Source organism: Nothobranchius furzeri, chromosome 1, assembly GCF_043380555.1.
Source record: "Nothobranchius furzeri strain GRZ-AD chromosome 1, NfurGRZ-RIMD1, whole genome shotgun sequence".
Taxonomy (NCBI): Eukaryota; Metazoa; Chordata; class Actinopteri; order Cyprinodontiformes; family Nothobranchiidae; genus Nothobranchius; species Nothobranchius furzeri.
Genome location: NC_091741.1, coordinates 60,761,237 through 60,775,450, shown reverse-complemented (window position 1 = coordinate 60,775,450; position 14,214 = coordinate 60,761,237). Strand labels below are relative to the sequence as shown.

The 14,214-nt window shown below is 39.6% G+C and overlaps 1 protein-coding gene across 3 annotated transcripts in view; it reads right to left on the bottom strand.

Annotated features, from left to right (window-relative positions):
- Positions 1–2,729: 2,729 nt before the first annotated feature.
- The window catches only part of il15ra (interleukin 15 receptor subunit alpha), a 12,870-nt gene continuing 1,385 nt past the window's right edge, over positions 2,730–14,214 (bottom strand). The window contains exons 3-9 of one of the 3 annotated variants that reach the window (XM_070549528.1): positions 8,641–8,676; positions 6,374–6,412; positions 5,709–5,756; positions 4,733–4,819; positions 3,661–3,753; positions 3,015–3,099; positions 2,730–2,918 (exon numbers count right to left, since the gene is read on the bottom strand). In XM_070549528.1, coding sequence (XP_070405629.1) covers positions 2,858–2,918; positions 3,015–3,099; positions 3,661–3,753; positions 4,733–4,819; positions 5,709–5,756; positions 6,374–6,412; positions 8,641–8,676 — 449 coding nt within the window. In that variant the 3' untranslated portion in view covers positions 2,730–2,857. Of the gene's footprint in view, positions 2,919–3,014; positions 3,100–3,660; positions 3,754–4,732; positions 4,820–5,708; positions 5,757–6,373; positions 6,413–8,640; positions 8,680–14,214 lie in introns of all 3 variants that reach the window. The other 2 variants (XM_070549525.1, XM_070549532.1) reach the window with 2 other exon arrangements.

Below are 14,214 nucleotides of genomic sequence, written 5' to 3'. Positions count from 1 at the left end.
AAGCTAGGGGCCTGATTTATAAAGTTTATTTACGCACAAAATAGGATCTGAAAGTTGTGCAAATCAAATTTTGTGATTTATAGCAAAACACTTGCTGGAACAATGTATAGGGATGCGCCGATGGATCGGCATTTGATCGCAATCGGCCGATAGCGCCCCTATCGGTTTTGATCGGAGTTTTCAAAATAGATCAAAGCAGACCGATCAGGTAGGGTTGTCACGGTAACCAGTGTAGCGGTAAACCCCGGTAAAAAAAAAGGTTGACAAAAATAATAACCATCTTGTTTTTTAAAAAACTATATTATCTCGGTGGGTTTACTGTGGCTGCGGTGTAGGCGCGGTGACCCTTACCAGCCACCGTATCATCTGCTGAAGCTGCCGGCGGCTCATGCGAGCTTTGTTGTTTACAACCAAAACTTTCTTGAAGCTAAAGCTGAAATAATGGCCAAAGGAGGAGACGGCAGCGCTCAGGAGGACATTTATTATCCCTCAAAGAAGACAAAGTCGGAAGTACGGGCATCTTTTAGATATTTGAAGAATGCCGAGGGAGTTTATAGAAGACGGCTATCCTGTTTGCAGCACGTGCAGAAAAGATCAAGAAATAGTTCATTTAAGCATACACACACACACACATGCATGCATTAACACACACACACACACACACACACACACACACACACACACACACACACACACACACACACACACACACACACACACCCCTCCACTCCCATCTTTAAACTGAGAATAACAATGAGAACCAATGAAAATACATTGCATAAGTTATATAACACTGCATTCATACATAGTCTTCAAATGATATAGCAGTTACACTTATTGGTGCATTAAATGTGATGAGGTGTGTATGAAAAGCCTAAGGCACGCCCATCTACTCTACTCTGTGGGTCCCCTATTGTCAAAAAAATTAAATGAGAGTCTATGGACTGACACAAGTTTATTATTTAGTTTACAAACTAAATATTTAGTTTGTAAACTAAATATTTTGACTAGTCTCAGCTTTCCTGCTAGCGGCTCATTCCAGCAGGTATTAGCCTTGGTTTGATGCAATAAGCAAAATATAGCACTGCCTGCTAAAAGCCCCTTTGGATAAATAAAAATAGCCCTTAAATCTGGAACATGTTAGTCACCCCCGAGGACTATAATACTGCTGTTCTGGATGACACGATTTAAATGACTATCGCCATCTTCCTCCTTGCCTCTGTCTCCAGATTCACATTCACAGTATTCACCGCTGCAACAACGTTGTGCCTCTCAAAGGCAATAAAAAGGTTTTCCAAGCCCCTACTTCACCTTCAAGCACCTCAAGTTCAATCTGAGTACCTTTTCAGTGGTCTTGTCGTAGGAGTATCCACCCTGGGACAGGGAGATCAGGGTTCAAATTTAGTCATGATTTAAACACGGGACCTAATGCCCACTTGACACTCAGCTTTAAGGGGTTGGATTGGGGGGGGGGGGGGGGGTTGTTAAACCACCAAATAGATCCAGAGTGCAGCCACTGCTGCAGCTCACTGCTCCCCATGAGGATGGGTCAAATGCAGAGATGTAATTTCACTGGTGTGTGATGATGACTAATGGGATTTTAAGTATTTTAGTCCTCTTGGCTACCAGTGAAATTCTAGTCAGCTTATGTATGTGCAGAAAACTCATAATGTACTTTGCATTGAGCATTTATAGAAGAAGAAGAAGTTAAGATCTTTTCTATAGTGCTTCTCAAGATAAAAATCACGAGGCACTTCACAAAAACAAAAAATGTAAAAATATCCATCCATCTTCTGAACCCGCTTTGTCCATGCGGGGTCGCGCGGGGGGGGTGGGGGGTGGGGGGGGTGGGGGGTGGGGGGGCTGGTGCCTATTTCCAGCAGTCAACGGGCAAGTAGGCGGGGTACACCCTGGACAGAGAGCCAGTCCAACGCAAGGCAACACAGAGACACACAGGACAAACAACCATGCACACACACACACACACCTAAGGATAATTTAGACAGACCAATCAACCTAACAGTCATGTTTTTGGACTGCGGGAGGAAGTCGGAGTACCCGGAGAGAACCCACGCATGCACAGGGAGAACATGCAAACTCCATGCAGAAAGATCCCAGGCCGGGAATTAGAAAATGATTAAAAATATATTTAAAATGAGCAAAAAATTGACTATTGTGATTTAAAATGTAAAGAAAGAGAGAGAGTGAATAGGAAAGATGGAAATCAGTGGATCCTGAGGAAGGTGGAATAGGTAGGGAGAGCAGAACAAGGAGAGGGTGATGAAGGTCACACAAGAACCAGCCTGAACAGGTGAGTTTGCAGCTGCTTTTAAAAGGAGACCACTGAGTCCACTGATCTCAGGCTCAGAGGGAGAGAGTTCCAGAGTCTGGGGGTCACAGCAGCAAATGATCTGTCACCTTTGGTCTTTAGCCTGGTGCTGCACAACCATTTATAGCAGAACATGGGTGTGTAGGACACCCAAGCACATGTCTAGGATCTGTGTGATTTATAAAGTGGAAATGTGCAGCTGTGCATGAGTAGTGTTTTATAGGTCTGCATATTTCTTTGCATAAGATAATTTTCTGGGCTGGGTTTATGTAGTTTTAGTGAGAATTCTGCACAAACTTTTATAAATGAGGTCCCTGGTGTTCTCGTTCAAATAACTTTGATTCGCGCTCAGAAACATAGTTATACAGTAAAATAAAAATAAATATTGCAATGACAAGTGTTAAATTTGAAGCTTCAAAGCATTAGTTTATAAACTCATCACATTGGTAGCATTCTACTCTTCTGCATTAGGACAATTCCTCCAGTAACACTGTTGCTGCTCCACATCTCTGGATACCAGTACTAAAGTTAAGCTGGGTTGTTCATTGGTTCCAATTCATGCCTAGTCGATGCTGGGGTCATGTTTTTCCTATAAAATAAAATATGAAAGAATTATTTTTTTCTGTAAATCATTTAAAACGTTCAGATTTCTCTTGGATGACACAGTGTCTGAAAACTACCCTACCTTCGATATAGTAGGAAGATACCGATGACGACTATCCCACAGATCATGAAGACCACCACAAAGCTGATCCCCACCTTTTGCCCCACTGTTGTTAAAAAGAAAATATCCTCCAATCAAAAATGTAAACTTCCAGTTATTTAGTCTTTTATAATTTTTTAAATAATTTGCCCCGAAACAAATATGTGATACAGAACTTTATGAATAAGTGGACAGACTTTATGTTTTAATGATATTTGTTTTAGATATTCAGTTCAATTCAAGTTTATTTATAAAGCGCCAAATCACAACAAGAGTTGTCTCAAGGCACTTCACATAATAAACATTCCAATACAGGTCAGTTCATTAAGCCAATCAGAAAAATGTTTCCTATATAAGGAACCCAGCAGGTTGCATCAAGTCACTGACTAGTGTCATTGACTTTACAGCAATCCTCATACTAAGCAAGCATTTAGCGATAGTGGAGAGGAAAACTCCCTTTTAACAGGAAGAAACTTCCAGAGGATCCTGGCTCAGTATAAGCAGCCATCCACCACGACTCACTGGGGATCGAGAAGACAGAGCACGTGCGCGCACACACACACACACACACACAAACACACAAACACAAACACACACACACACACACACACACACACACACACATTACCTGAGATGGCTTTTTCATGCGAGGTCTGGTTATTTCCTGGTGAAAGCGTAGAGTTCTCAAATATACAGCATTGTGAGATGTTTTGTACTATTCCTGCAAAGATAAAATAACTGCATCTCTATCATGTATTCATTATATAAATACCACATTTGTATATAAAGAGTTGTTAAAAGCAACATCATTTGAGTCAGGCAGTATAGGCAGCCTCCTCCCCTTCCGGTTGGCTCACGGGTCCCCAGAAGAACGAAAAAGTTGATCAGAATCAGAAAAACTTTATTTATCCCCGAGGGGCAATTAAAAAAAAATAACAGCAGAGCAGCATGATGTTGGACATACAAACATTGAATAAATAGGCAATAAGAAAGTAATAAAGCAGCAAGAAGATGGATAAAACAGTAAAATATGCAAAAAACACTAAGTGAATAAAGTGACTAAAGTGTTGTCTGTATAAAGTTAAATATATGGAGAGCCCAAGGAGAGGGTTTATTGGGGATGGTCCTGCAAGTAATGCAAGTCCGCGGGGCTAAAACGCTATTTTCTAATCTGCCTTACGCCCTGGATCACACATATGTTGTACTTCAATTTAAATAAAAACTAATGATGTGTGTTTCGACCACACCAGCCATGTACTTTGAGATTTATCAGCTTGTAAATGTTCGTAATTAGCATGACTACAAATCAGACATCGGCACGTCGCATATATGACGTCACCACCAATTTCAAGTTAGTCTTTTTTTCCTCCAGTAAAGACCATAGACCAAGTCACAGGCTCCAAGATGAATGATCAGCAGTTTTACATCAATTTTCATATTAGGCCAGGTCATGTGGCAAATATTAAATCATTGCTAATAACATTTGACATTTGTGCAAACATTTGTCACATTAATAAAAAACTTCTCCTGGTTGGATAGATTCACTTTTTAAATGAAATACATTTCTAATACTGATAAAGCCTAATAAAGTTATTAGACTTCGGGACTTCACTGAACTCAACAACGGCTGAAAACTAATTATAGAGCTCATGTAAAATGCAAACGTTTCGTATAAACTGATCAGAAACTCATGTTCTTACCCTGTGAGGTCAGTGCCATGCCGTTCCTGCCTCCCAGAGACGACTCGGAGGTTTCTCCCTCGTAGGATGAAAAGCTAGTGGAAGTTCCTGAAAATAGCAATAAAATAAAAAATTGTTTATTTCTACTATTTAGAGACAACGTAAGTGCTTTCCTAAAACCTCTGTTACTAGTTCATTTGTTTTACTGCACAACTAAATTGTATTTGGATCTGGAGAACCCCAAATTATATCATATAATATTTGATAGAGAAGAGGCTTTTCAAAGCAAACAACAATTATTTTTATCTAGACTTAACATGCTGCATTATGAAGGAAAGGTAAAGCACGTGTGCTAGTTTGGCCCACAAACAAACATTACACATTCTGTTAGCAGCTTTATCTGTGCAGCACAAACAAAAACAGCTGTAATTTTGCAGCAATTAAAGATGATGTTACTTTTTTTTTTTTTACCAGTTGGTGATAAATGCTCTTTAACTGACTCTTTCCCTCTGGCTGGAAGTTTAGACGTTTTATTGCTGAACATACCCCAGCCAGCATGTGTGATTTCTGGAGGGGCTGAAACATACCGCAACATGTTTCAATCCTTATTTGCATACAGAGCAGCAAACTGCACCATTTAACTTTTGATGTTGTAAGTTTATTATAAAGTCCATCGTTTCCGTAGTTATCAAATATACATCATCATCATCAGGGGAAATACCTGGACAGAGACAGGAGTTTGCTGGTCTGGAGCATACAGGTGTGTCAACTATCATAAAGAACAAGTAATGACTTTAATGAGGAAATTGCTGCTCATCAATCTGTGAAGAGTTAAAGGTCAATTCCAAATAATTTAGAGTTAATCTACAGCCGACTGGACCAAACTGGTCCCACTCTGTTCTTTCTATATTAGTATTTTCAGGTTATTAATATAATTAAGGCATGCAAGAGTGTTATAAAGGTTAGTGTCTGACACTCATGCAGACGTAGAACTCACTGACTGTGGTGGTAAAGGTGGCGTCATGACGAATAACACTGTGACTCTCTGCAAAGTCAAACACCATCAATCAGAGATTAAAACAACCAATCTACAAGTCTTTGTACCTCCATCATTTGTATTTTTTTATGCAACTGAAATCTTAATTTTAAAACAATTATTTTTTCTGGGAGGCCAAATTTAAAGTAAGAGAATATTTGATCAAGTTTTATGGTGAAAAAACTCTGATTTAATCCAAATATGTAAGTTTAAATCAAAAACTTTTGAACTGCATCAAAGTACATACAGTTAAATGTAGTTATAAACATGGCAGATTCAACTAAACATTTAGTTTAAGATTTCAAGGTAAAATGTAAAAAATAAAATAAAATAAAAAAAGCATGGTGAAGAGATCTCTCTGACTGTGTGAGTCCATTCAACCGTGGATCATTTATTAATGCAGGGAAACTAAACCATGATCTGAACATCAGAAGGACTCTGGGGTGTTTTGGAGATCTTTACATGATGCTTTTGTTTTGGTAGGCTACTTCCTTTTAATGATAGTCTGAATTTGTGTGTTAGCTAAATATTTAAGCTAACTCAAATCTCATTAAGATTTAGACTTAACTTTTTTCTACTTCAGTCTGATTATACATTAGTTCACAAATATATAAGCAGATGCTTACCTGTGGCGTTTGGTGATTCTGTAGGGATTTGGGGTTTTGCTGAAAGAAAAATGAAGACAGTTTGTGAATCGGTGTCATAATAAACAAAACAGTTTGAGATGTTAAGTGTGAGAAACCGAGACTTCTTATTTGAAAAGATGACTGAACCAAGAAAAACATGACCAATAACGAAGGATAACGTTCAGGTGTTTAGGTTTTCCCAGGTCCAAAACTTTTTAACAATGAGCTAAGAAAAAGCAAACTGTATAAAATCTGATGACAAAGCAACTTCTTCCCATCTTAGCCATAAATTAAAGAGAAGAGTCTGAGTGTGTGACACTTTATTTTAAATGGAATAGCTGCATGCTGAAGCTCATCCATCAGTGAAACAGCTGAGGTCACAGACTGAGAACTCTCCGTTACTGGCACAAACACTCTGCTGTTGTGTAAACTCAGATCATCATGATTAATGTGCAAAAAGGAGAAAATTACTTTTTGAATAGGATTAACTTTAATTTTGACATGTCCACTGCAGTTCCATCATCTTCATCTAAGCTACATTCAGATGTATAAACTATCAAAGTTCTGAAGAGAACAAAAATGTAAGGAAAGGTTTTTGCTGCTGTCAGCTGCTCATAACGTCTCCATGGTAACCTGCATCTCAAACTCCCTGAAAGCAAACTTAGGAACAGGAACACAAACTTATCAGTAAGCCTCAGATGAACAGCTGCTGTGTGAAAACTAGAAGTTGTTTTAAAAATAAACAACAAAATGGAACGGTTATATTTTCCTGCTGTTTTTATAGAAGATATAACAAGTTGAAAAGACCCATCACTCCCAATTTTTAAAAGGAATTAAGCCAAAAATAGAACTTGTCTCTGAAAACTTGGGTGTGTTCTCCTACATTCTGGTGTAGTCTATTTATGCTTTTGCAATTTTGGCTTGCTTTTAGCACCCCCTAGTGTTCGTTAGTAAAAGCAAAAGTGAAACCTATCTCCTCACTGGGCATTCGTCTTTTTAACACCTTAATCTAACTGATAAAATGTCTCCTCAGCCTTTATTAGAGTCTACAGGTGTGACTCCTCACTAAATAAAACAAATTAGCTCTGATGATGATCTAAAACATGCAGGAAACGTGCTGGAAGCAGACTGCAGCACTGATGTGTCGGCTCTACGTCACTAATGGCAGTTTCACATCTGGGCCTGGACCGGGCTGGGTGGTGTCGGTCCGCATCCTGCACGGGTAGAGTTTGTTCATACACTTCTCATGAATGGGGAAATCTCTGAGCATGTGGGCAAAAGACACGCGGGAAAGTCCGGCCGTGAGTGTGTGTGTGGAGAAGTCTTTCTCCACACGAAAATAGCATGAGGTGATGAGTAAATCTGTATGCAACACAGAAACACAACGATAAAATCCAAAACAATTATAGCAGTAAGTAGTCCCTGATTATCTGGAAGTCCGATTTCTATAAACAGACCACACAGAAGTAAAATTTACAGAACAAAGACCTTAAGTCATTCATACTTCCCTTCCAAAGAACTAGATTTCTCTTAAGTCATCTTGAGTCATTCTTCAGATTTTTCTTTGGAGTTTGGGTGTTTTTTCCCCAGATTTAGCTGCAATGTTGCAACAATTAAACATAAGGTTGCTACTTTACCACAGTTATAATGGGGGGTTTTCCATTTGGCATGAATCAATTTCATTTACTTCACGGCAGCTTGAATTTCATTTTCTTGCTGAACATACACACCAGTGATGAAATGTAAGGCTGTCATGCAGTTTTCTGGAGGGATTGAAACATTCTTCATTCTTCATTTACATCTAAACTGATAGATTATCATGTTCTGTAGATCAGAATCAGAAAACTTAACAGACTGAGGCGTCTGATGTCTTATATGTATGTTATATATGTTGTTATATATATATAATATAACACACACACACACACACACACACACATATACATATATATTCCTAAGAATCTGAAGACTTAACATCCAATTGGAGGATGTAGTGTTTGTCAAGTCCTGGTTCAGATGTCTCATAATTTTCCCCCATTTTTAAAGACATTATTTCAAATCCAATGTAGATATTTTTCCATTAGGAGTAATACTTTGTTTGCCCACTTTCTTTATTTTACTCTTGAAAACAATTTCAGAAGACTAACTAGTTATTAAAACATGCATGCATGTTGAAGTTACAGACATAAAAATAAAAGGCTAGATCAGTTTTTCATCCACATATAAATGAAATGACAGAAAAGTTGTTCATAGGAGCAGAAACATACCTGGGCTGTTTGAGGGCTGCACCGAAAGATTTGGATCTTCTGAAACAAAATATAAAACAATTTGTTTATTAATTGGACAAATTTGTAAGAATGAAATACAACCTCTCAATACATTTGCCTGACAGGCTTTATGGGTAAAGCAGTTGGTCCCATCATGAAATCTGGGTTTTGCTGTGCTTTTGTGTTTTCCTTATTTGGTTTGGTTTTCATTTGTAATATTTTTCTTTGTTTTTCATGTGTTTATTTTGATTTGAGTTACACACCACACTGTTTTTGTTTGTTTCTTATTTTCTCCATCTCTAGTTAATGTACTCCCATTTCCTGTTTCCTGGTTTGTTGTTTCAGCTGCTACAGAGCATGTTTCGGTGCTTGACACACTTTTTCTTTCTCTCTATTTCATGTTACCAAACATTTTACGATTGCATGTTTTGTTTTGGCTTTCTTTAAAGAGCAAGTCACCCCCAAATCAGCTTTTTGTTGTTGATAAACTATATAAATGAGTCTAACCGTGCTGTAAACACAAGTAGTCAATAATTTGGCACTTTAATGCAAGTCACCTCCTACAAGAAACTTACTTCACTCCCACTTCATGTTTGAAAAATGCAACGAAAGCTGTTGCCTGGCAGACCGAGAGAGCGAAGCCGCTAACAAATACACACACACAGGCTCACAACTGCATTGTGACATCATAATGTACCAGTTAACATCATAGCATTCCTCTTAGCAAATAGCGGTGGCAGATTTAAATTCAAATACAGTGCAGAGTTTTTACCTGACAACGGCACAACACTGACAGTTTTAGGCAGAATATTTATATTTTAACTAAGATGCACTGAAGTGCCAAATTGTTGATTACATGTGTCTACAGCACAATTAGGCACTTGTTTATATAGTTTATCAGCAAAAAAAAGTTGATTTGGGTGTGACTTGCTCTTTAAAATTTAAATATTCTGCCTAAAACTGTAAATTTTGTGCCCTTTTCCAGTAAAAATTCTGCACTGCATTTGAAATTAAATCTGCCATTGCCAGTGTTTTCCCTACATAGGCTCAGGCGCGGCGCTGCACCACGACTGAAATTCCAGCACCACGCCTATGAGACACCCCCCCCCCCCCACACACACACACACACACACACACACAGAAGCACGGAAGGGAAGCGCTCTGCGCACAATGACCCACCTTTCAAAATAAAAGCAGAGTAGCTCTGTTCTGTGGAAAAAATAATGTTTTTATTCATTTACCAGCAGAAAATGTTGGTATATTATCAGTTTTAATCAAAAGTGGACCAAAAATAATACAAAAAGTACGTTTTATTGTTATTTTGTTATTTAAGGAACAACCTAAACTTTTATTTTTATGTCAGGTCGTTTAACTGTGGCTAGAAACAAGCAGCGCTTGTTGCCATGATGCAGCGGAGTACGGTTCTGTTACAAATGCTGTCCTTGTCCTCCCGTACTTGCAGAACAAACTTTCTGGTGTACTTGCCAAGAACATCCTTGTCTAGTACACAAGAACTGCGCCTTGGGCTTCCTGACAGGGTTGCGGAAGGCGCTTTATAAATAAAGCTTTGATTGATTGAGAACGTAGGCCTGGGCAAGATATCAAAAATATATCGTTATTGAAATTTCTGACTCTTATCAAGATAATTTTTCCTATGTCAATAAATTTGACAAAAAAAAAAAATGAAAATATGTGTGTAGGTTGGCAACGTTCATGTCCCTGTACCACCTTGAGTCATATAAAAATGTGACTCAACGTAATACATGTGACAGACCCATCTAGTGGACAACTTTTGTTTCTGTGCATACCTGTAGTTATCCGTTTATTGAGGGGAAATCCTCAGTATATCGTGATATTGATTTTAGGCCCTACTGTCCAGCCCTACAAGAACGTACTAGCGTCCTTGTGTATTAAGAAACGGCCTGCGTGTGTGTGTGTGTGTAAGAGGCTCCGCCCTCTCAGTCCAGCAGGCAACAGTATTTGGTGCATTTTTCAAACAAGAAGTGGGAGTGGAGTTAAGCCTGATTCATGCTTCTCCGTCAGCTCCGCAAGAGACAGACACGCACGGATTGACGGAAGCGTTTTGCTCTCATACTTCTCCGTCTCCTGGAGAGTGTTGCAAAGCAATTCCCCAGCAGGACAACAGAGGGTGTAGCGCTGTTCTGTGGTATCCTGTCATGTATCTGGTCCAAGATAGTGTGTTTATATTGTGTTTGTTGTTTATAAGATACTTTTTAACACAGACAAATTTGTCTCTCATCCTCCTCCACCTCTTCATGCGCTCGCCACCTCTAAACCCACATTTCCTGTAATTTCCGTCCACAAATAAAACGCTTGCTGCGCATCTTTTCACTCCTCCAGTCACGGGGAAATTAAACGTTCATGTTTTTAGAGTTTTTTCACGAGGTATTCTTCAAGCTTTTCCGTGTCTGCCGCTAGTTATTCTCGCCTCTCTTTATGTTTTTGAGGGCGCAATGCCAGCGCTGTAGACGACAGCGGCGTCCTGACCAATCACAAGCTTGCATTGTCTGTCTTGACTGACGGATGTTTAGAAAAGAGAGCTCGACTCCGTCCGTCCTTGCGGAGCTCTCCGGCAGGCCCGCAAGGACGTTGCGTGTCTCCGCACTGACTCAGACGGAGAAGCATGAATCAGGCTTAAGACTCTGGTAAGGGGTGACTTGCTCTTTAAAATAAATGGCAATAAACTTCTGTTTTTGCCTAGAATCTTATCTGCAGCTCTTCCTGGACGGGTCCTGTAGCAGAAATAAAAAATGGAACAGGAACTTGAGATGAGTGAAGGGGTAGATGAAACATGAGAGGAATACTGTTGCTTCCATGTGCTGATGTAAATAGGTTTTATCTCTTGTGAAGACAGCAGGAGACGATCATTTTTAGTGATTAGAAAAGAGCAGTTGACACCTTTCTGGGTCCCTGCATAGTGCGTACATAAAGGGGTGAAGAGCTGTGCAAAAAAATCTATTTTAATGCGGAAGCTGTACAGAGTCTGGACCGCATCCATTCCACATTCAGTGTGAAACTGGCTTAAAGCTGCAAACAAGCTAGGATTTGAATGTAAACACGTTCACGGAACACTCATCCCTCGCCTCAGGTATCTTCCCTGCATCCGCCTCCACCGAAAACCCCACATTGCCATAGGAAACAAGATTGTGCTAAACACCAGTAACCATTTACTAGGTCCAAACGTCTGTGACTTCAAATGGTGTTTTTCTTTATAGAATTCTGGTAGGTTGCCATAAAGCAGAGGTGATAGAAGCCAGCTGTTTTTCCTTCTCTGATATTATTGAGCAGAGAATCTCTCACACACACTAGTGGTACTCTGTTGCTAAATAAGTTATGAGTGGAGGACCCAGGGAAGTGCTGCGGTTCGGCAAAACCGACAACCAATGGTTGCTTTTATGCCCGGATCACACTGTGCAATTTTTGGCTATTGCATTGGATTTTTCATGTCACAGTGTGAGAACCCCGGAAAGATGTCACACTGTATGGCGCAAGATCTTGGTGAGGCAGACTGCACAATGTCTCTCTCCAGCAGGACACGCTGCGTCATGAGCGCACCTCCCAAAGCATACGTCACTATGCAGACCGCTAACCAAAACAAAGCTGAAAAAAGTTACAACACGTTTTTTTCCTCAAAGAGGAAGCTTCGTTTTTAAAACCCTCGCTTTGGCGTCAGGCTCATTTGGTCGTGAGATGACTCAAAAAGCTGCCGCAGAGCTGGTCACACTGTACGTTCACAGCATGGTGCACAAATATGCAAATCACCCAGACGATGACCGTTTTTTGTCACGATTCTGCTCAGGATTTGGCAAAAACCACAGTGTGATCTGGGCTTTAGACAAATGCGAGATAACCACTTTAAATATATATTTTTATCTCTACAATATTTTAGTAGCTATACTATGTTAGAACATTGTTGAGAGGCATAAAAACAATTTTTTTATGCTAACTTGTTTCCCAAATTTGCAGTAACAGCTTTAAAGTGCAAGTCACCCCAAATCAACTTATTTTTCTGATAAACTATTTAAATGTGTGTCCAATCGTGCTGCAGACATGTGCAGTCAATAGTTTTGCACTTAAATGCATTTTAGTTAAACTTTTGATTTTCTGTCTAGAACGTACCATATGATGTCACAATGTTGTTGTGAGCCTCTGTGTGTGTGTGTGTGTGTGTGTGTGTGTGTGTGTGTGTGTGTGTGTGTGTGTGTGTGTGTGTGTGTGTGTGTGTATTTGTTAGTGGCTCCACCCTCTTGGTCTGCTAGGCAGCAGCATTTGTTGCATTTTTCAAACAGGAAGTGGGAGTGGAGTAACACTCTGGTAGGGGGTGACTTGCTCTTTAAGTCACTTAAAGAGCAAGTCACCCCCAAAACAACATTTTTTTGCTGATAAACTATATAAATGAATGTCTAATTGTGCTGTAGACGTGTAATCAATAATTTGGCACATTAGTGCATCTTAGTAAAAATTTAAAATTTAAATATTCTGCCTAAAACTGTCAGTGTGTGTGCCGTCGTCTGCACTTCTTGAGGACGCTTAGGTCCTTCAATGTCTGTAGCAAGATGCTGCAGATCTTCTACAAGTCTGTTGTTGAGAGTGTAATCTCTTCAGCCATCGTCTGTTGGGGTAGTAGCATCAGAAGCAGGGACCTGAAAAGGCTCAACAGCCTAATAAAAAAGGCTGGTTCTGTTCTGGGGACGACTGTGGAACCACTGGAGGAGATAATGCAAAGAAGCATTCTCCAGAGAATCAAGAAAGTTATGGACAACCCTGAGCATTCTCTTCACAAGACTGTCCGACAACGGAAGAGTGTCTTCAGTAAGAGGCTTCTTCAGTGTCGCTGCAACACTGACCGCTACTGGAGATCCTTCCTGCCAACAGCCATTGTAATATACAATAACTCTTTGATGACTTGATTATCATTATTATTCTGAGCTACTACAGCAATCATCAATTTCCCTCTGGGATTAATAAAGTATTTTTGAATTGAATTGTCAGGTAAAAACTCTGCACTTCATTTGAATTTAAATCTGCCTTCGCTATTGGCTAAGTGGTACACTATGATGTTGTCTGGTACATTATGATGTCACAATGTTGTGAGCCTGTGTGAGTATTTGTTACCAGCTCCGCCCTCTCAGTCTGCCAGGCGACAGCATTGGTAGGGGGTGACTTGCTCTTTAAATGTTTCAGATCAGCAAACAAATGTAAAAAACCATACAGAGATAACCTAAACGATGTGTTGCTTTTTGAGATATTTTAGTCTACTTCATATTGTCATACAGGCTTTTATTTTACAGCTCCATCCTGAATCAGGTACCTGGATGGTTTCCGTGCTTGTCTGGACTCAACCATGCTCACCTGGGACTGCTTGAACATTTCAACCTTTACGTTTTTTTTTATTATATAAGCTCCTTGAATCCATAGAAACAGTCCCAGATAATAGTCATCATCATCATCATCATCATCATCATCACAAGCTTTATGGAGACCAGACACAGTCTGGTCCGGTACATTATTTAGCAAGTGGGTCAATTACTCTTTTATACAGGTCCTGGATAG